Source organism: Melozone crissalis, unplaced genomic scaffold (assembly GCF_028551555.1).
Source record: "Melozone crissalis strain CALT ecotype California unplaced genomic scaffold, PUWL_Pcris_2 ptg000018l_1, whole genome shotgun sequence".
In the NCBI taxonomy this organism is placed as follows: Eukaryota; Metazoa; Chordata; class Aves; order Passeriformes; family Passerellidae; genus Melozone; species Melozone crissalis.
Window position 1 is genome coordinate 6,872,043 of NW_026535796.1, and position 26,365 is coordinate 6,898,407.

The window sequence follows — 26,365 nt, forward strand, 5'->3', positions numbered from 1 at the left end:
GGTAATTGAATTTTGTATAAATAACACTGTAAAACATGGGATACTTCCTTGCATTTCTTTCAAAGTTGGATTAAATACAAAAATGCTTACCTTCTTCCTCCTAGGAAATAGAATTAAATTACTCTAGTGATTCTATGTCTTTTTCCAGAAACATAAAATGAAATGGACTTCATGTTCTTTTCACAGCTGTGCTTCTCTAAGCTGCATTGACACAAATGCAAAAGCAAGACAATTTTTTACAAAGATTAAAAAATATTTAATTTTTTTTAACGTTGGAGAAATAGACTATATTTCTTTTTAAGAATGTCTATTTGTCAGTGATGTTTTGACTTAGAGTAGTGATGAAAGCAGACCCTTAGAAGGTAGTGTAAGACAGAGTGTAGCAATATTCCTTATAAATAAGGTGGAAATCTTGCATCACCATATGATTCAGCTTCTACACAAACTAAATTAGTTGCCATCTGAAAATTCTGATTCAATCCCAGAACCAAACACAATAACTAAATATTTTTAATATGTACTAAATAGCTGGAGTGTTCCATACAGCTTGTTCTTGTGCACATACCCATTGTCTTGCTCTGTTAATATTTATTTTTAAATATCCCTGTCCTTGGTTTTGTGTACTCAAATGCAGTGATAAATGTGTGTTGTCAGTCTGACTGCCCCACTTTTTTGTCCTGTATTCCCCAGAACCTGCTGAGGCAGATAGAGCTCTCGGGCAGCCTGTACGTGACAGAGTCAGCCATCAGCAGTTTGTTCAGCCTTGCCCAGGAAGGAGCTCACCTCTGCCGCATCATAGCCAAGGTAAGGGATCCATGGAGTAACCAAAGCAGACTGGCAATACAAGAAACTCATTCCACTAAAGAGAAACAAAATTTATTCAGAGAAACTGCATTTTTCTCTTCTTGTGGTGCTTTTGCAAGTCATACTCTACAGAGTTTACCACCCCAACTATGGCATTAGAGAGTTTTTTCTCAAGAGGGCCACATCCTCCCCAATTTTTAATTTAATAATGCCCAATACCTGTTCAAGCAGCTTCAATAGGATGGTCAGCTCCAACAGGCTTCTCAGTATTGCTTCAGTTGCAGTTGTCTTTGTGCCATCTGAGGTATTATCATTCCATAGTTTTGGGAACTTTTGTAGTGTCTCTCCTGACAGTACTTTTTAACTACCAGCCATGGAAATGGAGAGAAACTTTACAATGGACTGTGTCAGACTGTGCAGAGAAACAGCAAGACCTCCTCAGCTGTGTGTAGGGGAGGCTGAAGATATTACTAAAGATGTAAATTTTTTAATACTTTGCATTAATTATTATTCTTTTGTAAAAGACCCATCATGGCAGTTCCTTCTGTCAGTGTGTGTTCTCATTTGCTGAGTAGCTGGTGCTAACTTTTGGTATAAATGAGTCATTCTGTCAAGATCCATGATACTGGAAATCCCTGCAGAGTTTGCACCTTTGAGGACACTTGGATCTTGAAGAAGTGAGAATGGTGGGACATGGTGTCCTGTTGAGGATAGGATAATCACAACCACAGGGCATGCAGAAAGAGGAAAACCTCCCTCCCCCAGCTACTGTTGTGCCAGTTCCTTGTCCCACTCAGAGGTAGGGTTAGACAGCAGCATTTAATTACTTCTGATGTACCCTTAGATGGCTATTTACACCATAAAAGGTACTCTGTTCCGAAGGCTGAGAACAAGTCAGACTTGGAAACCTGTAGTGGATTATGTCAACAGCCTGAGAGGTTTAGTTTTTTCTAAATTGGTATTTGAGCTCCACTCAGTGGTACCCAAAAACAATGTTAAAATGCTGAGTATTGAGTAGTGCAGAATTAACAAAGTAAAGAAAATTGGGCTTGGGCTTTTTGTAATTTTATGGCTTCCATAAGAGTTTAACTTAGTAGAAGTGAAGTCTGACCTTTCATAAATCATTAGATAATATATTGCTAAAATTTGGGTGTGTCACAGGTTTACAACTGAGGAAATGCATCCCCTATGCAAAGAACCCTCAGTGGTGTTTGGCTACAAGTGACAGCAGTGATTGCATCCTCTGTGCTGTGCCTCTGCCTGCCCTGTGCACTGGGAAATGCATTTGTCCAGGCTGACCATTATCCTTCCCCCTCTGCACTGCCTCAGTTCCCTGCATCAGTGACCAAGGGGGCAGAGGAACTGTAACAGACCACAATTTCAAATGGGTAACAGAGCTCTGTTCAGACAAAGAAACTTAACAGCACTGAGCTTTGCTTGCTTTGGAGGTTAACTTGCACCTTTCCAAAAGCTCCCAATGTGAATAAAATATGCTTTTATTTATTGTGAGCAGGCTTTTTGGAGTTTCCAGTTTTTGACCAAATAGCACATAAATGTTGCTTGTGCTGTCATTCAAGTTTCACTTGTGGCAGGTTTCACAATCTCTGAAGCAGAAAGGGAGAGAGGGGCACTGGCTCAAGTTAGCTATAACAGTAAAAATTCAGGGTGATTTCCAGACAAAAAATAAACAACAACAACAACAAAATCTGAAATTGTCCTCAGTCATTCTGAGGGTGAAAAAGGATTGAAATCATGCAAAGATCTCAAAAGCTTCTATTGAATCCATATTTCCCTCAAGAGCTGCCATAGTATCCTTGATAAAAACTAGCCAGAGATTATTTGTTTACCGTGAAAGAGAATTTCAAAAATTTTTCCATGTAACCTTGAAGTCTTACTCTCCATTACAAAGTGTGATCTTGTGGAACACTGCTGTTAGGTTTTTTCCAGTCCCAAGCTATAAGGTACAACCCTAAAGCACACCAATCTTGGAGATGCAAAAAAAAAAAAAAGAACCAAGATAGTGTTGTAAAGCTACAATATTACGGGAGCTGGTCTCTCATTTTACAGTCTGGTAAAGGTTTCAGTCATTTCTCTCCTTCTCCCCCATCCCCTGCTAATATTTTGCAGAAATTAAAAAAAATAAAATGCTCTATGATGAAGCATCACCCATAATTCTATTCCACCTACAGGCATTCTTTGACACTTTCTTTTTTAGCATGTAACTTTGCAATCTGCTGTGAAAAACTCATGTTGCTGACTCACCCTGGCAGCCAGTAGTAGTTCTCACTAGCTGTCAGAGACATCAAACCTAAGGTCTCTAACAAAAATGAGTAGTAGCATGGACAAGATAAGAAAATTGGCATTACTTGGGGCAAATGGGCTATAAATAGATTTGGATTTGTAACAAGCAGAAGGATTTGTAAAAATCTGTTTACAAGTTACAATAAATAGGTCATGGAGTGATAAAGAAAATATTAAAAAAAACCCAGAAACATTTTACTGATGATAGAGTCCAATTCCAACTGTACTGAACGGAGGGCTGCGATAATAGGGCTTATAAAAGAGAAAGAAACAAAAATGAAGATATTCATACCTCATAACAGCCCCCCTGGAGAATACTTGACTATTGGAATTCCTTATGTCTGTACAGCAGATCATTTGCTCTGAGAAGCTTCTAATGCATCTTTCCTTACCTTCTTTATATGCCAGTTCCTTTTCTAGCATCTGTTTACTATGAAGATCTCTTTGGAGGTCATCTGTCAGATAATTATAAATGTCAAAGCCTTGATGGGTATTTACTGCACCTGTTGTCATTTCAGGCTGAAACCACAAAATATTCCACCTTAGAATTAGCTGTCTTTTTGCTTCCCCTCTTTATTCACTCAATCCACACAGTTTTGGTGATTGTATTTCAGGTGATTTCATTACCTAAAACTAGCCCTTCTGAAAAGCCTCCCACAAAGTTGAATTCCTGTTAATACAATATAGGAGAGAAGTAGTTCATCACATGTTAAAGCAAGTGTCCCTCTCTTCCTCTGAATGTTTACCTACTGGACCAGTTTGTCTATGTCTCTGTCAGATGGAATAGTTTGGCATCATTACAAAAGATACAGGGGATGAATCTTGAAAAAGGTGAATAAATTCTGAGAAATGCTCTGCTCCCAGTGAAGGGACTGGTTTTGACAAGCCATGGAATCAGGCTCAGTATTTGCCACCCATCCAATATTTCACTTACACATCTCTCAGTTCATTACTCACGGTCAGTATTTTACAGCTTAGTGATGGCACATGTGGCACAAAATAAAGAGTACAGATCTCCTCCTGACAAATGCAGTAATAAATCACTTCCTGTCCATCAAAAACAAAATCAGGGCACCCATTTGGCATAGAAAAGGCTTAAAGCAATGTGCCAACATCACTTGATCATTACTAGATTTATCCACAAACTTCTGCTTATTATGGTCGAAGCAGAGAATCAGATCATCCCTGATTCAATTGAACTGCGGGAAAATTCAAATTGATAATGAAATTTAAGCAAAGATCCCAACAAAACTGTTACCTTTGGTTTAGGACTGACATAAATATTTTTCTAATATTTTTCCTTATATTTTAAATAGATAATTTAATTAATGCTTGTGTGAAATATCAGTATCCTTTTGTGGAAGGTAAAGTATGACTGAAACTTTTTTGTTAGTGTACAGCCTCTTTTTTAATTTAAAGGCTCAGAAATATCTTTCTCTATTAGGCTTTATATAGCAGTATAAGATATAAAATAACAGACACATGAATGCTTCTTACAATTCCAGGAATAAGTTTTACTCCTAAAAAATTTCAGTGAGGCTATTGTTTTCACTGATGCCACAGAAATTCCATATATTTGTGCAAAGATATGATATAAAATTTCTTTCTGGAAAATATGTTGAAGAGTTAATTTTGTCTAATTCTATATGACTTGGTATAAATTTTTTGTTAAACTGAACAGAGGGCTTTGCTTCCTCTATTATTCTCTACTGTATTCAAGCAAAACTGGTACAAAAATATAGAATTCTGAAAATGAATGAAGGCTAAATTGTAGCCCAGGGTTTTAAGTCAGTATAACCTGTTGAGCTTTCAAATAATGGTTGAGGAGAAAATGGCTGAGGAAAAAATAGATTATTTCTGTGAATCTAAAAATATTTTTAAACAGAGTCTAATGAAACAGGCTTAAAAAAAGGATGTACTTTTCACTTGGTCCATGATTTCAACTATTTTTAATTTACTGCTGTAATCTGAGCACTAGGCTGAGCTCTTTCATTTGTCATCAGTAATTTAAGTGCTTTCATCCTCATCATAAAAGTGCTTTGATCCTACATCATAAAAGACATATGTAGTCTACCTGATAGCACAATATTTTGAAATGAAAAATAATTTTAAAAACCCCACCACACAAAGTGCAACATTGTTGGTATTTATTTATATATTTATATTTGTTATATGAAATTTGCTGAAACTTATATTTACAAGTTGTGTTGGAAATTAATTAGGGATAGCTACTCCAATATGTACTCAAGTCCTAGCCACTGTAGTATTTAAAGAAAAATTTTAGGAATGCAGATTTTATTTCTAAGAGGATGAATATTTGGATTCTATCTGTTTAGAATTTGACAACTATTTCCACCTGCTTTTCAGTACCTCTTCAAACATATGACCTTCCTGTTCATAAATTTAGTATTAATTAAATTTTTTGTGGCGCTCAGAAATGTAGAGGAACAGGAAATATATGGCAACAAAAACCTGTTTTATACTAATAATATGGCTGAAGGGTCAGTTAAATGTTACTCTAATTGCCACCTATTGATGGTTCTTTGTAATTTTTGCAGGAGTGTCAGGTTTAATTTAAATGGAGCTTGTAACTGGTAGGAGTCAATCACTTAAGCACACCTCCTGCTGAGGTTGTATTACTTTTTCATCACTTAGTGTACAAGCATTAATCCACTTGAGTTCTCTGTGTGAGCTTAACACCCTCTTTGTTGATGTTATTCTGATAGCTATTTTGGATAAAATAATAAAGGAATCTGCTCCCCATCCCAACCTTGATTAAGCACTAGGGAAACCTCTAGTGCTACTGTCCTGATGGCTGTTTTTCCCCTGCAGGAAGGAGGTGTTGTTGTTCTCTTCAAGATCTGTCGCCAGGATTGTTTCAGGTGCCTTTATCCCCAGACCCTGAGAACGCTGGCATCAATTTGCTGTGTAGAGGAAGGGATGCACCAGCTGGAAAAGGTAGGAGCTTCAGGGTTCCTTACTGACTCTGTCATAAAATAGAGAAGCCCTGTCTTTAATCTCTTGCAGAAACTGATGATTTGGTGGTGTTTGATACTGGTGTTCCATACTATACACACCTTTTCTGTGCTGAACACATCTTCAGTCTTCAAAAAATTAATCTCAGCAATAGCATTATCCTATAATCTTTGCACAAATTGGCTTTATAAGTGGGGATAATTTTGTAAAACAGGTAAACATGTTAGCAACTGCATCAAAAAAGGAGAACAAAAACTAGGGAAGTTATGTTTTCTGGAGTTTCTAAAGTGTTTAGAAACTCCACTGTTTCAAATCATCCTTAAAATACAGAAGGCTTTATACCTCTTTAAATCCTTTCCTGGTGGTCTGATAGGGCTCCTGCTTGTGGCAGTGCTGCAGCTTGTGAGAGCTGTAGATGTACAGAAAGAAGTGAGATAGATACAATCATTAGTCAATCAAAAAATGTGTCTGCTAATCAGCAGCAGCTTTCATAAAAGCCACTTTTAACTGCAATGGCCAACATCAAAACATTATCCAGAGAAAATTATATCAACTTAGGCTCCTTTCCTTTCTCACATTCTCTATGTACTGCTATGTTTTGGAAAAGGAACACTTCTGGTCACTAAATCATGATCTCATCTTTTGTATTTCATAAAAGAGTCATCTTCCTCAGCTGAAAAATGGCCTCTTGAAGTTAATGATAAATGATTTCACTGTCCCTTTACACTGACATATCTTGTAATTTACTTCCCTGAATTCAAGTAAACTGTGACAGAACACCTGCAGCAAAAAGCAAGTCTGATTTTACAGTAAATGAGGATGGCTTAATTTTTTTTTTGACATCATGCTGGTTCAGACTAACACCAGAATCAGTCTGAAAGTGTCTTTCATTATGTCCATTATAATGGTGGAGTTAATAGAGGTAGAAATGAAAAAGATTGATTCAAGTCACCAGGTCCAATTCCTGGCATCATCAACACGTGTTTAACGTGCCCATATCAAAGCTGATGGAACAGGAGTGCCTGAAAAAGTGAACACTCTCAAGCTCATGTTTCTTTGATCTGCTTTAAAGTTGGCCACAAATAAAATTGTTCAGGGTAAACTCGATCACAATCAGGATTGGAGCAGGGTTTAAAAGGTTTACCCCCTTCAAGAGCTTTCGATTCTTAAGTCATCATCTTTAAATATGAATAGTTTTTTCTTTCAAAATTTGAAGTACTCTTCTGAAGAACACAAAAGAGAGTTAAAAGTATTAGCAATCCTATAATTACAGAAGTTAACACAGGACTTCTTATGTGCCAGAAAAGGTGGCTTCTTTTATCCAACAAAGTATCTGGGTGCTGGTGAATTATTTAATTTCTCTAGTATGAATATCATTATGCCACCTAGTGCATTAAAATATCAGTGCAATTTGAACTGGGCTTTTAATGACAGAAACCTCACTTAAAAAAACCCAAATTTGGATACTGAGCAATTCAGATTAGGCAAATCAAGATTAAAAGAAACAAAAAAAACCCCTATGCAAGCCTTCCCCCCTGTATTTTTTAAATTAGATTGCACAGCCATTGTAGTGTTTAAAAGACCATTTAAAAGAAAGCAGCAAGTGCTGTAATTTCTTATGAAACACTTATCTGAAAGGTGAACTGAAAGGGGGTGGTACTCTTTCTGCAGTAATTGCAGTGCTTAATTACTAAAGACATCAGGAATATTATTTATTTATCCAATGCTCTTTGATCTTGCCAATTCAGTGCACATTTCTAAAGATTTAGAAAATTGCCTATGTTAATAAAAAAAGCATTTCTTTCAATTAAAAAAAAACCCATTCTTGTTCTTCCCAGTGACACATGTATAAATACATCAGACTGGAAAAAGCCATTATCACCTTTTTATCAGCTTGGTAAACAAGCTGGTCTTTGCTATAATTGCAGCGATAAGATAGTTGCTGCAATGATTAGCTTTTCCTCTTTTCAGTGAATCTAGTTGGGTCTGTGGACAGTGATGTAAAATCACTTGGTCACAATGGGATTTTGGAGCAATTATTTCACTTGCAAATACTTTACTGAATTTTGATAATATACTAGTACTCTTTGCTATACATTGAAGTGCAGAGCTCCAGGAACTCAAGAGTGACAAATTAGGCAATTAAAGTAGAAAAATGGTGAAGAAATAGTTTCATTGTGTGCCGGAGGACTGCATAAATAAATGTTCTCTGTAAGCTGTGCTCAACAAGTGGTAAATTTTGTGCTTCAAGGTGCTTCAACCTGCTTGTGGGTGTCTGGTTGTTTGATACACTTTAATTTTGTAGTCCAGTGTGATGCCAGCAGATTTGAGATCATTATTTGGTCAGACCTTCCTACTTTGGAGTGGAGTGGTGAGACCCTGGAAAAGCAACCAGAACATATTATTCCTGTAGCTGTTTGTCCCTGTACCCAAGAGAACTTTGTCATCTGTGTCTTGTGGCACTCAAGCATTTTTAGGGGAAAGCTCACTGCACCAGAAAAGTTGGTTTTTCTTGATCCGGGCATTCCAGGGTTTATACAGACACAATAAGTATTACAGGTAGTTGGGAATAGAGAAAATAGATAAAATCCCTAAACCCTGAACTGAAAGGAGTTTGGGAGAGCTGAGCATGACTGAAACTGAAGAACAATGTTAGTGCTGCACATGCAGACAGACCTGGTGCTGTGTCCTGCTCTGAGGTTTAGGACAGAAATGCAGGGATGTAGCAGGAGATTGTTTCTCTAGATTTGTTAGGGGTTCTGGAGAAAAGAATATCTGAGCCTTCACGAATATGTTTTGCAAACATAATTCACCTCCATATAGCAAGGAGAGTTGGAGGCACAGAGTTAGGATTGATTATTGTGTGTATTTAGTGACACTTAAGGTTCAGAAAAAGTAAAAATTGTGATCTTGGTGATGTATATCCTGCAAATTGCATTAGGAGTAACTGCATTTCAAGTAATGCTTTTGTTATGAAGACACACAGAAAATCTAACAGATCTGGTTTTCAACATGGAGCAACCTTGCCTGGAAATGGGATTTGTGTTTAAATAGATTTTTTTTCTAAAGCAATTCTTCAGGCCTTACCCCTGTGAGCATACATTAGGTCCTTGTTTTGCAGAGCTGTCTGGGCAAAGGTTCTCCCACACATTTGGTGACTTGCAGCCTCATTAAAGTCTAAAATCTGTAGCAGTTTCTTTATTTCAGGGCTGTCTGTACAAAAGTTGTTGTTGGTGGTACTAAAAGGCATGGCTTTCTAATTTTTGCCCTCCTGAAGCCCAGCTGTGTGGTCTTTCACTGAGGCTTCTGTGGCAATAAACTTCCTGCTGCAATAAAAGAACTGCAGAGCTGGTTCAGAAATAAATAGCAAACAGTGCAATGTACTGCATTTTTTTACTGTGCATGTGAAATGTTATCACATTAAAAAAATGCTGCTTAGCTGGGACCTGGATCAAGGGTTAACTACCACAAAACCAGGATGATTTTACAAACAGCCAGCTGCCTAAATTTTAACAGTGTGCTGAGTATGGTTACTTAGATTATTTAAACTATTCCAGAAAGCAAGACACCTGGAATCAGCTCATTAAGAGGAGATAATCCAGAGACAGTGGTGACAACAGCCGTTACTTTCATTAGTAAAACCTTTTTAACAAATGACACAGCTTTTATCATTGTGCTTTAACCAAAATTGCCAAGGAATAAATTAAAAATTACTTTGAATTCTTCATTTAAAGCGCACTAAATCAAATTGCCTCCAGAAGAGGAAGGGTAAAGATAGTATGAAGTGTATATTATTTGTGGCTGGGAAAATATATGAATTTTGCGAAGACTTCTAAAACATGAGTGACCTAAAAATCTATTAGTCACTGTGAACCCAGTCTGAGCCTCAGAATAACCATATTCTTATATGCAGTAATAATTTCTGCATGGTGGTAATGCAGTCTGTCCATAATACTGCTGAAAAAACAAGTTTTTCCGGGGAATGAAGTAAAATGTATATTACAGAACCTCCTACCAGAACTTATTCATAGTTTTTGGGTGCATGTGTGATGGTTGCTTAATTCACCTCTAAACACTTTGAACTTTTGGTTTCAAGTATTAACCTCAGTTAAAATCATGGAGTAACTTTGTCTCAGGTGAAGTCCCAGCTACTAAAGCCACTGAAGTCCGTGTGAGTGTAGGGTGAGACAGAAATGAGAACTCTGTGTTAGGAAGAAATTCCTCACTGTGAGAGTGGTAGAGCACCAGAAGCGGTTTCCCAGAGAAGCTGTGGATGTCCCACCCCTGGAAGTGCTCAAGGCCAGGTTGGATGAGGCTTTGAGCAGCCTGGTCTAATGGAAGATGTCCCTGCCTGTGGGGGGGGGGGGGGGGTGTGGAAATTGATGATCTTTAAAATCCCTTCCAACTCAAACTATTCTATGAATTATGGAGAGGGCTTTGATTATGAGAGCTTGGATGATGTGAAGGTAAAGTCACTAATTCAAAGGCTGAATGTAAAAGTTAGCTGGTGGCCTGTGAGTTTCATTGCCACAGCATGGGAATGCTCCACAATTGTGAATGTTTTAATTCTCATAGTACCTGGTATACAGTGGAAGTAACTTTGTACAGTGCAAGAGATGGAAAATTTTCCTGATCTGAATGAACTATTTAGCTGCCTTCATATTTCATTATTCCAATTGCAGAATGACCAGGGATATTAAGATTTTAATATTAACATTAATTCTTTTAATTAGGAGAAATATTATTTCTCTTCTAGAAAAGGTATGCCAGATTGCCAGTTTAGGTAGGGGAAACTCTTAGTTTGCTACATTTAAAAGCATGTCTGCAAGTTGTTTGCTTCTTTTAAGAAGTGCAAGTTCTCTGAGAAACAGGGAAATATTGATTTTTATTATGGCAAATGGTGGCTTATTTACAGGACTTCCAACAATGAGAAAGTTTCAGAAAGTGCATATCTCTGCCTCAGCCTGTTAGCCCTTATTACTCCTCAGAGAAGAGCTTTGTGTTAGTGTTTCTTTGTTTCTTAAACAAAAAATTTTCATGGCCTATTTTAGTCATTTCAGAACAAGGATTTGATGGTCTCAAAGATGATAAAAATGGTTATTTTATTCTAAAATTAGTTGAGTTCAAGAACTCAAATGATTAAGATAAAAAAAATTCAAAATGGCCATAGTTTTCAAAAATTAGTTTTAATACATGGAGAGTCAAATTTCATATTATTCTGTTTCCTGAGGGAGACAGGATAAAGCTGGGTAATAACAACAAAATACAGGAGTTTTAGAAGCCATTGGAAGGTATCAAGTTGTCAAGGAGCCCTTCTCTTGTCTCTTTCCGCAAAAACAGGTAACATGCAGTGTTACAACCCTTTCTGAATTTTTCACAGCTCATGTTGGCAAACACATTATTAATGCTGTTTTATAAAGAGGAATACCTTTCTTTTATGTTTCCTAGAGCAGTGTTTGTTTACTGAAGAAATTTGTGAAGCTTCCTGGTTGGGAAGAGCCTGGAAACTTACTTTCTGCATGCTCAAAACCACAGAGCACTGGCTTGTGGGCTGAAAACATGTGAAATGATTTAGGTGGATAGGGTTCAAGTGATGCATTGCTTTTACAGCCCTTTGGCTGGAGAATCAACTCTTCTGGTCTGCATAATTCACTTCTTTTTATCCTGGAACACTCTTTTGGCTCATCTTCCATGGCTGTTTGTAGCCAGGCTTTGAAATCATACTTGTGAAGTTACAAACAGCGAGCAGGGATGGATAAAGAGATTTCTGAATTTTGAGAGAAGAGGATAACCTTTTAAAGACTAATTCTGGCAACTTTTGACAGAGCACAGCACACTGAAAGTTGATGGTATTGGTAGCTGGACCTGGGGATTGTCTCACTGCTCTCAGTGGGTAAGTGTGAAAGTCACATGAGAATGAAGAGCAATGAGAAAGACATAAGAAATAAGTTGAACTTAAGGAATAGCAGGAGGGACAACATAATGAAGCTGCTTTTCACACAGCCTTTTAGATAACCAGGCATATCTGTTTCAGTAGCTGAGTTTGTGGTACAATTAGATAATGCAAAGTTCTACGCTTGCAGCTCTTTAATTTACTGGACACTTCTGAGTAAGGCTGTTTAATTAATTGGCAGTGAAAAATGTGCAGTGTTTGGCAAATTACATTTCTGTCAAAGCCCCTGCAAGATTCACTAAATCATAACTGAGAGTGCAGGAGCTGCTCTCCGTCAAGTACTGGCTTTGTGTGTATTAGGTGGTTCAAGTTTTACCTCTGACTACACAGCTGTGTACATGAAATCAGTAAGTGCAGCCTCTTTCAGCACCTTCCCAGGCAAGAGCAGCAAGACTTCCTAGGCCACTGCAGAATCTGACCATCTTTGGTTGAACAGGATGCAGTTCTAAGGTGAAATAAGTCATGGCAGTGATATTTGTGAATACTGAGAAACAGTGTGAAAAGAGGTTTAAAAATCCCCATCCCTCTCCCCAAAAACCTTACAACAACAACATCAAAAGAAAAAAACCCAAAACGAACTGGGAGCTAATCTCTGTAGTAGCATTTGATATGTTGAAAGCCTTCTGCCAGTTACACAGCAGATTAAAATTTTTTCACTTTATGGTAGTGCCCATTTCATCATGCAAAAAGGAAAGCAAGGAGGTTTTTTTTATGCCTCATTTAAGAGACATAGAGTTGATTAAAGACAGACAACTTGGTGCAAGATTATGGTAAGTTGCCAGATCTCCATAGGAAAAAAATATCCACAAACTGCTTTGGCTGAGGTCATGGACATGATTTCAATTCTGTTAAAATGACTAATGAAATTATGGTGGATATGTTGTGTAGTCCTGATGCTTTAAAGAGATATGTATCTGTTGCTCTGATAAAAGATATTATCTCTTCTTACAAACCTTGCTTCACTTAAATCATATTATAGGTTTTTAAAAGAGGAAGAAAGGAGCAGCAAGTGTAGCAATAAGATAAGAATTTTGATAATACTGGTGAAGGAGGACAAAGTGAGACTTGGCTAAGGAGTTGGTGAATACCTGCCTTGGGCTTTGGAGGACACAGATTCTACTGTTTATTAGCAGATCCTCATTTAGAAATCTGGCCTTGCCCAGATTCTGCAAACATATAAATGTGCACTCAGCCTTAAACATCTGAGTAAATAAATTGAAAAACAAGAGAGCCGCTACCTGCTAAAAATGTCAGCAGACATGCACATCTGTTGGTCTGTTCATGACTGAGATTTCTGATGGCAATAAATTTCATTAAGTAAATATTAATTTGTTGACTACTGAACACAGTGCTGTGGCACAAAGGAAAAGTTTTTAGAGTTAAATAGGTAAAAGATCTTTTTGATAAACTTTATCTGCCTTTTCAATGGAGTTGAACAGGCAACCTATGAGTTGACATTAAAATCTATCTGTAAATTGTTAATATTAACAATTTATGAATAGATTTGTATGTCAATTTAAGATGAGCTGTCTTCTAACCCAACAATGAATACTTGAAGTCCATTCCCTGTAGTGAGTCTTTCCACATCACCCACAGATTTAGGCTTTGTGAAGTTTGTCCTGTACTGAAAGGGGTATATTGCTTAAGCACGAATCTTTGATAATGTGTCCATGTGCAAAAATTTCACAGCAGTCAAAGCAGCCCTGTTTTATTGGGTTTTTTCCATGTTTCAGCAAGACCTGATCAGAAGAAGGCATTGCAGCAGCATTCAGGTATTATCACTGCTTTTCTGGTAGTAAATCTTGCCACTGTTATACTTTTTTCATGGCTGCAGAGCAGTGAGAGATCCATCAACAAGTGAGAACTGATAGGATGAGGTGTACTTTGGCATTTGTTTTCCATACAGGATGCAGTTACTGAAGGAGGAGCAACCACTCTTCTACTCTATCCCTCAGCTCTGCCTTTTTATACACCTCAGTTTCATTAATTGAGATGCAGGATAGACCCTACAAATCTCTTTTTCCTTCTTGTTTTAAAAAGATAAATTTCCTTGAAATAGATTTTAAAAGCTGAAAAGCAAAGACCCCAGGTTATGCCAGGTTACTGAGGTGTACACTTCAAAGAGCAAGATCAACTTGGAGCAGTGCCTGTGGATAGCCATTCCCTCCAACTTCATTTTGAAACTTTGGACTGGTGCCAGGTTACTGCTCTGCACTTGTTTGGCTCCCATATAATTTACACATGGTTTTTGCAGTCAGTTCTGTTAGTATTTTATGCTATTTATTGATTTTATATTTCGCTAAGTATTTTATTTCAAGCTCTCCAAATAGCTCCAGATTTATGTTTCAAAAGTCAGGATGTTAAGAGAATTTTATAAATGAAAAATAATTTGGAAATCACCAGATGATGATTTTTCTGTAACAATTTAAAGTATTACCTAAAGTGATGACCGTGATCAGGGCAGAGAATTATCCACAAATGATGTCCGAAGGAACAGAAGCCAGCACATCAAATAACAGGTGGGTTTTCCCTACCTAATAATAATAATCATCATCATCTATCAAGAAAATTTAATTTTAAGATAAAAGAAACAGCTTACTCAGCTCCTAAACTGAAGGCAGAGATTAATGACAATCAATTGAAGCATTTAAAAAGAGTGCAAGCAGAGAGCTATTTTGGACCTCAAATATTCCCCTTGTCCCTGACAGAGGCAGAAATCTGGAAAGAGATGGTCTTACAGAAGGACCTAACAGATGAATAACTTGGATAGACTTTTTCTTCTCACTCACCAGGAAACTGTTGCATCTCATATCTGCATCTGTAGCCAGGTGTAAACACATGTACTGAATGTGTTTAGGTTTCACTTTCTAAATAGCTTATCTGTAGCCATGATAAAGGAGAGATAGGAGTGAAAATGCTTGTAAAAGGAACACAAGTAGATAGTTGCCCTCTATAAAATCTCTGCTAATAATAAGTTGATCTAAGTTATAGTTAGATATAGTTAGTTGATCTAACTTATAGCTAATAATAATAGTTGATCTAACTAATCCATCCTGCTGTAGATTTTGTGACTCAGTATTGTAGATGAATTTTCTGGATCATAGAAAAGTCTGAAGAGTTTACTGCTCAGGGCTTCCCTTTCTTGTTTGGCTGATCCTTGAGCTTACCTAAAACCTCACTGGTTTCTGAGACCTCTGCAGGAAGGAGAGCAGGTACCTTCCTGCAGAGATCTGGTAGCACATCGGGGATTTAAATGCCTCTGGAGCCTGAGGATTCACTATCAACATTACTTTTTCCTTCTAATCCTTCTCTCATGTTTATTTTCCCACCTTTATTAACTCTGAGAGTTTTCTAGTGCTCTATATGTTTTTTTGTGTATCTATTCCTGCTTGCATAACATTGATTTTCAAAAATGTAATACACTTTTAATTTTGAAGGACCTTATTCTCAGATTCACATTACCAAAAAGCAAAAGGAGAAAATCCTTTCTTCATTCATCTAAATGCAGCTATGGGATTCCTTACTAATATAAAACTATATTTACAGAAGTACTGCTTGACCAAAGCTCTCAAAATTAGGAAATTTTTTCTCCTGGTTCCAGGTGATTTATATTTATTTTCTTTAGGTCATTCCAGTAGGAAACAAATAGCTCTGTATGTTCATAAATGAGCCGATCTCAGTCATACATGAGGGTAACATGATGGAGGCTGTCAGACAAAGTCACTGGCTTGGTCTGGAAATAGATAGTGTTCACCTATTGGGGTTACAGGATGTGGGAGCACTACAGCAAACTGGTTTTCATCACAAAAGCATCCATATTCTGAATCAACTGACCACTTCCTTGTGCTTGCTTTTTGGTAGTAGCTCAAACTAGCAAAACACATAAACCTCAGCTTATGTTCAGCTTACAACTTGGCTCTTTTCCAAAACCACTTCTGCCACTCTTGCGTTCCCACGAGTGCTACTGCCCTTCCTCCAGATGCAGTGGTGCTGACAAGCCCTTGCACCACAGCACTTCCCAGAGCTCACACTTAGGCAGGGAGGCTCCAAGAGCCCTGCTGTGACACAATTCAGTCCAGCTATAAGCTGGGAATCTTTTCTAGCTGCAGATACTAAGGAACTGTTGCAAACCAGGTCCAAGGAGGGCTCCCAAAATGCGAAAAATCTGGATATTGTTATCGAGAGGGAAATCCACAAGTTTGTATTTTGAAAATTTTAATTTTATACAGTTGCTTGTGGTTTTTGTTTGGTTTCACACAATATTTGCCAAAATTACAGTCAAAATATTTGGCAAAACCCTCTTTTCTCCTTCCTTGTCCTCAGTACCTATCACTGCAAAAATGTCAGAAAGCTCTTTAGAAAACAAGTTTAAAATATATGCAGGAAACTTTACAACACCAGTGTTGGCCAGTTCTAGCCCTGGCTGCTATTAAACATTCTACCAGTAGGCTTGATTGATTTAAATGAGTGCTCAGCAGTTTAACTTTACCCTCAGACAAAAGAGGTTATTTGTTATAAAAACAAAAAAACTCAGGATTTTCCTAGTGGTAATATTCTGACTCTGCTACAGGGGCCAAAAACTAGCCCTTAGTGGAGATGACTGTTTTCCAGAGGGAGGTGTAAAAAAGAAACAAAGGAAATCAAACCCAGTGTAATCCAGCTGGCTAATTAGGTGAAAGCTGGTATCCTTTCCTTGTGATGTACGTTTGAGGTCAGGGCTGGCATTACTCAGGTGAAGTGTCTTGCCTGTGCTCCTAACAAACCAAAGGAAGTTAATTTTGTGAGATTTTTCTTACTCCAGCCTTGTAATAAGCTCAGAGCTACCATGTGACTTACCTGAAGCTCACCCATGATAAGTAGGTGTCTCCAGGTATTTCTTAAAATAAGGGAAGGGTAAACACTAATTAATGGCAGATGATGTAGAGATGTGTTTGTGTGTCGCTGGATTTTTTTGCTTAGGCTTGTTTGCAGGAAACCACTTAGGTCTGGCACACTGCCTGATTTACACTAAAACTTTCATGTTTCATAAAGCATCTTTGAAAACACTTAAAGAGCTGTTGGAAAAACAACCTCTTCTGGTAAAGATAATAATCCTGTTAGCTAAACATCTAACAGCATTTCTTGTATATTTACCTGACCTGTACCTTTCTTCTCTTGCCTAACATTAAGTTCCCAGACAGAAGCTCTTTCACTGACTGTTCCTTCCCTTGCAGTCCTGTCTCAAGCTTTTCCTTTATGAGGGCTTTCAGTTGGTTCCTTTGCAGTCCCTGGGAATGGATCAGAAAGTTTTGTATGGGTCAGGGCATATGCATATGCTTGTCTGACAAGGACCTTCAACTGAGATGAAGAAGGAATCCTCATGGGACCAGCAAGTAGAATCAAGAAGACAGAAGCCTTTCCTTTTGTAGGAACTCATCTTTGTCACTTTGTTCTCACAAAGAAGGTGTGGAGAAGTTTTCACAGTGACTTAAATTAGCCAAGGATCAGTCCTGCCTGACCAGCTGAATGGCTTCTATGATGGAGTGACTAAACTCATGGACAAGGGAAGATACCATTTATCTGGACTTCTGTAAGGCTTTTGACATGATGTCCTCATACTGAGAATTCTGTCACACTGGACATGTGTGCCCTTCCTTCATACTTCATATATAACTGACAGAAAACATTATTTTACTGTCACCACTTCTTTTGAAACGTTGTTAGTTTCAAGCACAAGAAAACAGTATAGAAGGAAAATATCAAACAGTACTGGTCCAAATATGGGCTCCTGAGGAGGGAACCCACTCATCACTGCTCTCCATCTGGACCCCAAGGAGTTGACTGCTACTTTCTGGTTGTGACAATCCAGCCAATGCATCATCCAACAGACAGTCCATGTCTAATCCCAAGCCAGCTGGTATAACCAATGTTTGTTCCTAGCTTCTGTTGTGTCTCCATAAGACACACTTGTGTGTCTCTGCCAGAGTCCAAATGTCTTCTTGTCTGTCTTTGTTTAAAAATGAGCTTAGCTGAGTTGCTAAAAATGGGCATTTCTGGCATAAACACTTCAGAAAATTGGATTTTGAAGGGAGGCCAAATTTTCTCTTGCATACATCCCATGAAGACTTGTTGACACTCAATAGGGGACCTATAGCATCTGTCACTGAACAAGCTGGTTTTTTTTCTATTCAGTATGCCATGAAATTCTGTGATGTCATTACTCCAGTGGTATCTGACAGTAGAGCAGAACTATCTAATTATGTTTACTAGTCCCTACACTGCTGTTCTTGGTTACAACAGAGAGGTCAATATACCAGCTAAAGGTGCTCCCTCTGTCCCTCAGGACTTTATATCCTTTCCTCTCACCTACATGTACAGCTATATTTTATATGGAGACAAACATTTTCTATGTATATCTTGAATTTTCAAAGGAACCCCTTCTGAAAAGAGTTTGTGACAGCCTCAGTCTGACTGAAGGCACTGCAGAGCTGGACACTCATAAAGCTGAGCCCTGTGCCACATAAAAATGTACTGAGTCACATAAAGATGTACAGCAAGAGCCACGAAAGATCTGCCTGTGATGACATAATTTCCTGATCACCCTATTGTCTATTAATCCTCAGGTTTACTGGTCAGAGTCCCTGATTAACTACAATTTATAAAATAAGGGGAAGAAATGAAAGTTAAAACAAAGAAACATATCGAACCCTAAAAAAAATAAATAAAATTGGAAAGCTATGCTGAGCTTAAAGCCTTCTGCTAAAACCCTGACAATTGCCCAGAAGAATTCTGAAGGCAGCACAAGTCCCATTCCTGGTGGCTGTGCACAGACAGTTTCCTGATCTGTTGGTGAGGTAGGAAAGACCATATACATCCTAGATTCTTGAAAGTGTCCTAAATTGCTTAAAGTGTGACTGGGCTGTCCTACCCTGAAACTTTTAGTACAGAAAGACAGAGATTTCCCAGGTTTTGATAAGCACAAATTGGTTTATAAACCTGAACTTTCCATCTGCGACCATTCTTTCACATCTTCATTGGTATGCCTGATAGACACAGATCCATTTGAAGAGCAGGTAGGTAGTCCTTTTGTCCTGTTGCTGTTCCTGACATGATTTACTACATAGGCATAATGGAGGCAACCACATGGGTGATGGTCACTCCTGCAGTTTGCCAAGTCTGATGAACAGCAGCTGGAATGCTGAGGGAGCCCTAGAGCAGAACTGCTCTAACAGTATGAAATTCTGCCTCTGTTTCCATTTTCTTTTGCAGGTGTTTCTATTTCCTGCCCTGGGTGAATTTCTTGACCTTATTAATTTACCTTGCCATGTGAATAGCTGTTTCTCCTTAGCCACAAGCAGCCACTTCTGAGTCTCCAGTAGTGCAGGAATGTCCAGGTGCAGAGCACAGGTCTTACCTGTTGCCTCCAGACCTGCACCACAGATCTGTGTAGCTGCTGGTGCCAATGATTTAGCTGGCTTTGAACAACTGTGGGTCAGATAAGGATTCACTCTACTTGCTGTTTGTTTTTGTTGATTTCCCTGCTTTATTGGATAGTCTTGTTCTCTCTTGCTGCTGTATCTTCTGGCCTTAGAAAAGTCTAGACTGCTAGATTAATCCTTACATGCTCTTTTTTTGCCCATCTCTCTTTTAATATAACCAATATTGGGCAGAATTGCTCAAGCTTCTGTTTGTAATAAAGCCTGTGCCAGAATATATCAGATTTTCAAGGAAGTGTTTTGGATCTCTGCTAGAAAAGGCTGAGATCCTTTCAAAGGCCAGTGACTGTAGACATTTCTTTACTTCTTAGTGTCATTTTCTATGAGTATTGAGAGAAGTGAGAGGAAAGACCAAGTTACAAAAGTAAACTTCATAAACACTGAGACACTGCTTCCCTCATCTTCAACAACTTGCAGCAGTTGTGTTTATGTCAGCTCTGCCAAATGAGTAGGATAACAAATCATTCCAGGATGGGAGGCTGGCATGAAAATCTCCTGGTATCAGTGTTTTGCCTGGAAGAATTTTGCATGTTTTCTGTAAGCTTTCAAAGTATCCATTAGATAATATTTATTTATCTGATTCCATAGGTTATTGCATATATTAATAGAATGTATACATTTAAATATTTTTATTTATTAATATAATATTAGTTGATATTGCTTAGTTATTTAGTTAGTTACTTATTTGAGGCCTGGGAAAAGGAAATGAAGCAAAATACAAGAGCAAGGATAATGTGGAATAGACCAAAGGTGATTGAATTGTCTGGCCATGATTTAAAAAAGTGATTAATAGGATTAAATTTCAGTCTTTTTAGATTACAGCTCAAATCACCAGAATGGTATCTATCCAGTTGTGGATATCCATGCACCATCAAATGGCAATTAAATCCACTCCATAAAACTAATACTTAATTGCTATTAATTTAAAACTGGGCTGATAATGTATTTCAATGTTACTGCCATCCTTGGGATGTGAAAACAGTTTAAGAGCACTGAGTGTTTTTAAGGTGTCTGTGGTAGGATTTTACCCTTGTGCTGGTTAAGCTGTGTTCAAAGCACTTTAGCTGGAGACAAGGCAATAGAATAATTTGGGCTGGAAGGAACTTTTAAAGGTCATCTAATTCAGGCCCGCTGCAGTGAGATTAAAAAAGATAGGGCAAAATAGAGGGCTAAATTGATTATCAGTCAGCATGGAGGAAGAGATCCACACATGGGGCAGAAAGGCTTATTCCAGCACAAAATCAGGAAAGAATATGAGCACTTTTGCATTAGAGCTTTTCAGCTGTAGTGATCTAGGAAGAATTAAACCATCCTCGTATTTCTGTGCTAAAATGATTATCACGTGGCGTTTTAGGGTAATAAAAACCAAGTGATAATTCTCCACATCTGGTCTGAAAACTTCACGACAGGGAAGCCCAAGTTAAAAGTCAGTTTTGCCAGGCTGCTGACTCCCCGCAGTAAATGCACATTATACTATGCAATAGTGGCACCCAGTGGAGATTGGAATTACAGCAAAGCTTGTGCTGCTCCTGGGTATGGTCTACCCAAACCTATCCTGAGTTTAGGAAGGCAGCAGAGGATTTGGGAAGGCAGGTTTATGGGGACCAAAGCTATGCACCACTGAAGCATCCTCCTAAATCAAGGTAAGCCATGACAAACAGGGTTTTAATCTGAAAAGTTAAGGTTCTCTTATCTATTCACAACAACCTGGACGGCCTGTTTTCCTACAGGATAGACCCTCTGCCTTACCTGCATTCATTAAAAAAAAAAAAATCTTTAAGCAACATCTAATGCAAGAGCCTCCTTGGGGAAGTGGGGAAAAATGCCTTCTATTCCCACTGCTCTGAGAGTAATGCCTGGATATTGAGAGTATCTGCCTGAAAAACTTGGAGAGAATGTGAGGAGCAGGATTTGTGTATGGGGGGAAAGAGGGATCAGAAGGAAAGCATAGCTCCTTGCTCAGTTTCACTCTGGAAAGACTGTAAGGTGCATGAGAGAAGAGTTGAGAACAGGAGGAATGCCAGGAGTGTCAAGGAGGGAAGGAATTATCAAGGGAAAAATGTCTTCAAGGTTTAAATTCAGGTAATGCTAACACAGCACCAATAAAATATATGGGCACTAAGAATAAGCTGTAAGCAGAACAACCTCAAAAAAACATGCTATAAAATAAATTGTCTATCAGATTTCTGTAAAGAATATTATTTGCTATGGGGTGGTCAACATGCTGCTCCATGGGGAAGGGGGCTATCTGCGCTTGTCATCTTCTGGTTATTGCTTACCCAGGAATCATGTATTGCAAGTAGTTCTGATGAGCAGGGATTTGGGAATAGCTGACATGTTGTGCTAAAGAGAATGGAGTGAATTAGAATGATGCTCCTGCACACAAGGTGTTGTTGAGCTCAGATTTCAGTTCCTGTTATGTATAGGCCTTATAAGATCACAAAAATGTGAGGAATTAGAATGATGATCTGAGTTCCTAGAAATTGTCCAGCCTTAACTGTTTTAACACTTTCTTCCTTTTGCATTTATTTTAGCATTTCATTATAAGCACCACAGACTTTGGCATTTTGTCCCTGCTGGAATTCTTCTAGATCTGCAAAGAGTGGCTGGATGCAGGAAAACACATTCCAGGTCTTATGTTGATCTGGTTATTATTCAGTCTGAGAAACACTCAATTTCTAGAGAAATGAAAGTTCATTTGAAGGATAATAAATAGCATTATTGAATGGCCTATAGCCACATACCATGTGGCTGTAGGTAAGTAAGCTTTTATCTTCAATTTTTTATCAAAGCACAGGCTATGAAAGGGAAATGAAATCACTCAGGAGTAAGAATCTCCCCCAGATGTGTAATGTGAACCTCGTGGCTGATCCGAACATGGTGCTTTACTACTGCCTAGGCTGAGAAAGCAATTTTAACTAAAGTGAGGGCAAAAGAGCTGTTAGAATAGGCTTGCAATTTTTTTTTTTGAACAAGATACCTGATTTGTTCTGAGAAAAGTAGTTAGAAGGCATAAATCACCTTTTAGTTACTAAAGATTGCTCATGTCTCATCCTGTATCCTGGAAGAACTGGGTTACACGTCACAGGATCTCACCTAGGAAATATTCATGGATGAAGACACATGACTGACTTCCTGCTCCAGTTAGCTAAATTTATTTACTTATTTAAAGGCCATGACAAATTGCTTTTCTCCTCACTCAGAAAAGGATTTTTGATGATTTTTGCACCAGGGAACTGGTGGTGTGTGAATTTTCCAGCCCATGGATTTATGTGTGGCTGTATCAGATGAGGCTGAGAAACACACCCTGCACCTTTATTTTACCAGCTTTGCCAGTGTATTAATGATATTGATGTTACTCTGAGTAAAAATTCTGTTTGCTGCTCTCCTTTGGTTCATCTTCCCTTCAAACTCCTTTAAACATGAAATAACTCACTTGCATTTAATTTTTGTCACATTTCTCTGCTAGAAGAATTTATGTCTTGTATTAACCAGTAAAAATGAAGCCACAAAATGTACGAAGAAGGTAAGGCACTTAGGACCTGTGGTATTGGAGAAGACATTAGGACAGAGAAGTCCAATTAATCAGACCAGGACATTCAGCCCAAAAAAAAAGGACAGGTAATTGAGACATACTCATGTAATTACAATTGATTTTTCTTACAGAAAAAAACCCCCAAAAGACAAAGAATGACAATTGCTGAAAGTAGTAATGGCAAGGAAGTGATTTTAAGTCAAGATGACACTGGCTTTTTTCCCTTCTCTTTCTCTCTTATTTCTTGAAGAAGATAGGAGTGCTGATTTCTGATCCTTCTAGTCCTAAAAAGAAGAGTAAGTCTATACCAATAATTAGTATTTTTTCATTTAAATAAAGAGAAAATAACACAGAGAGAGAGAGAGACAGGTAAGGATATAACAGTCAAAGACCTTTTCAGTAACATAGATTCTAAGATTTACAATTGAATTAACAGAGATCAGTTAAAACTCATTAAAAGCCATCTGATTAGACTGCTGGTGCTTTTTATTTTTTTTTCCAAGAAGAATGGTTTGTGGCCAGTTATTTTGAACAAAAGCATTTGCCCTTTCCTTAAAAATCCTTAGGGTTTTGGAAGAAGTACTTCCATTTACTTTGGCCGTTCATCTTTGTAGTGACTCCTGTATTTTACTTCTGGTTAAAGTTGCTCTCCCCTAAAACAACTAAAGATCTAAGCCATGAGTGTCAGTAAAAAGCCAGCCAGCATCTCTGCTGCTGCTGGGCAACCTGTCCATGGTGGTTGGCAATGGATGTGACAGAGTTATCCTGCAGGTTTTGTGCATTAGGAGTGGAAAACATAAGTTTTCTGTCATGTCAAGGATCACGCAAAGGTGGTTTGGATCTACTTTGCTTTAGAAATGTCTTTGCTCAGTGGTGGGACTAATGAATCTCCAGAGTTCATGGTGAATCTTTGCTGTTGGCAATATGGAAGCTATTTTGAAGGGAAGCAATATGGAAATAAATGTTATTGGTATTTGATATGGGTGCTAGTAAAAATCATAGTCACAGACAAAACCCCACCTAGAAGGGTCTTATGGGGCAGAAAGGGTGACTTCTTTTATCCAACAAAGTATCTGGATGCTGGTGAATCATTTAATCTCTCTAATATGAATATCATTATGCCATCTAGTGCATTAAAATATCAGTGCATTTTCAACTTGGTTTTTAATGACAGAAACTTAATTTAAAAAACCCGAAATCTGCCTACCAAGCAATTCAGATTAGGCAAATTAAGATTAAAAAAAAACCCAAAAAACAAAAAACAAACCTGTGCAAGCCTTCCCCCCGTATTCTGTATTCTCTTCTATGTATCTTAACTCTTCTATGTACACAGATAAGAGTTGCTTCAAAAACTGGCAATTCTATAAATATTTTGAAAACAAAAGTCCACATGTTCAGTGCAACAACAGCTATTTAGGTTTTTATACAGAACTTTAGAGCAGGTGCTGTGAACAGAACACCTAAGTGGCCAGGCAGTCTGAGAGCATTCATACCTGTAAAGACCTAGAGTTCCTTTTAGGACAACATGGGATGTGGAACAGCTCTTAGCTTAACTAGGTCTAGGTGCAAGGATTTTATTGATGGCTCCTAATTTCACTGAAGAATGTGAAACTTTCAGTTTGTCATATAATTCTTATGCCTCAATTGCACGGTACTTTTCACACATTTTGGGTGAAATAAACCCTGAGGATGCTCTTTATTTGTGGAGAGAGCTGTCAGTTCTTAGCGCACAAGAGACTCACTTCAAGACAGTTTTGAATGATCTTTACTAGAACATCTCTTCCTCTTATGTAGAGAGGAAAAGAAGATATGTACAAGAGATTGGCCTGATTTTTTTTATTTGGAGGCTACTAATCTAATTATAAGCAACATGGGGGATATTTTTAAAAGTCATTTGCACTGATAATTTTTTTCCTCCAGGATCCTTGTTGCCTTTGAATTTGATATAATTTGTTTATGTTGAATCTGGTTTTATATGGTTTAATTTCCTCATCTGATATCAGTCAAAGTAAATTTCAAAAAAAAAAGTTAAATTCATGTGCTAAATTCATCTTTGGTAAAAAATAGTGAGAAAGACAGCATAGACTTTGCAGTAGCTTTTCCCTAGCAGTTGCTATCATTGCTTTCAGTGGCAGTTCTGGCTTGTTACACTTTCCCAAGGGTGCAAAGGATGTGACCAGGACTCTGCCTGCTGCCCAATGAAGTTGGACATATTTGTACTCTGAGATGTGATGGTAATATAAATAAAATGTCCACAGTTCTTTCTTCCTTTTGTTCTTTGTCAGCTGTAGAGATTAAATATTGGGAAAATACTTCTATTAATATATTTTATTTACAGTCTGAATAATTCTAGATTAGATAGCCTAGAAAATGATATAGATTTTGTTAATTCTTTTGGGAATGGGGAGTGCAGAGAAGGCAAGTTTCAGGAGAAAGTCCAGTAAAGCACAGTTTCATTCTAGGAAGACACTGTCCTTCAAAATAGCATTTTCCTTCTTTTGGATGCCTTGAATTTGAGTTCTTTCTAGAAGTCTGGTACATTTTGATTTCAAGTTATATTCTTTGGCCTGAAGGATTCAGTAGCTCTGGTTTCAGAATGATGTATATATATACCTCAGAATCCTGGCTGTCACCCTTTCCTAGTATCACTTCTAGATGCTCAATTATATCTTTGATTCCTTGTGAACCAGAACAGATCCTAATCCGGGGAGCTCTCCTGGGTCCAGGAGAAAGCCAACAGCATTCTATGGAGACCTGTGGTGGCTCTTCTGTTCTTTATGGACTGGCAGATGGCAGAATGCAGCTTGGTCATGTGAAATTTCTAGTCCAGACTTGAGCTTTACAGATCTGGGGGATTCAGTTGGTTTGGAGTTTGGAATGAGAGTTTTTACTGCTTATGAGAAGTGAGCCTTATTGAGGAACACTAATATTTAGTATTTTGGAGCTGTTAAATTCCTTCTGCCATAACATCCCTTGCATTTTTTCTAAAAATGAGAAAACTGGTTTTTGGATTAGGAACAATATTAGAAAAACAGGCAGTGACTGGATGACAGAATCAGAACAGTGTTTGGGATTTTCCTAAACAACGTATTTGTTTTCCCAGATCTAAAACAAAAAGCTAAAATAAGGCAAATTGGGGTTTTATCTTTGCCATAACATAACACTTCCACATTTATCTATCCAAAATACCCTGAGAAGATCCTGGGCTATTGAAGCTGGAATCTGCTCATTAGGTAAATTCAATTTCAGCTAGTTCTGACACATTTTTCTGATGTTAGATCAGCTTATGAAAATAAGCTGACTTGGAAATATGAATTGTAA

General features: G+C 37.9%; 1 protein-coding gene across 1 annotated transcript in view; it reads left to right on the top strand.

Annotated features, from left to right (window-relative positions):
* The window catches only part of INSC (INSC spindle orientation adaptor protein), a 63,363-nt gene that overhangs the window by 12,125 nt on the left and 24,873 nt on the right, over window positions 1–26,365 (top strand). The window contains exons 5-6 of the mRNA XM_054276131.1: window positions 691–804; window positions 5,938–6,063. Coding sequence (XP_054132106.1) covers window positions 691–804; window positions 5,938–6,063 — 240 coding nt within the window. The remainder of the gene's footprint in view (window positions 1–690; window positions 805–5,937; window positions 6,064–26,365) is intronic.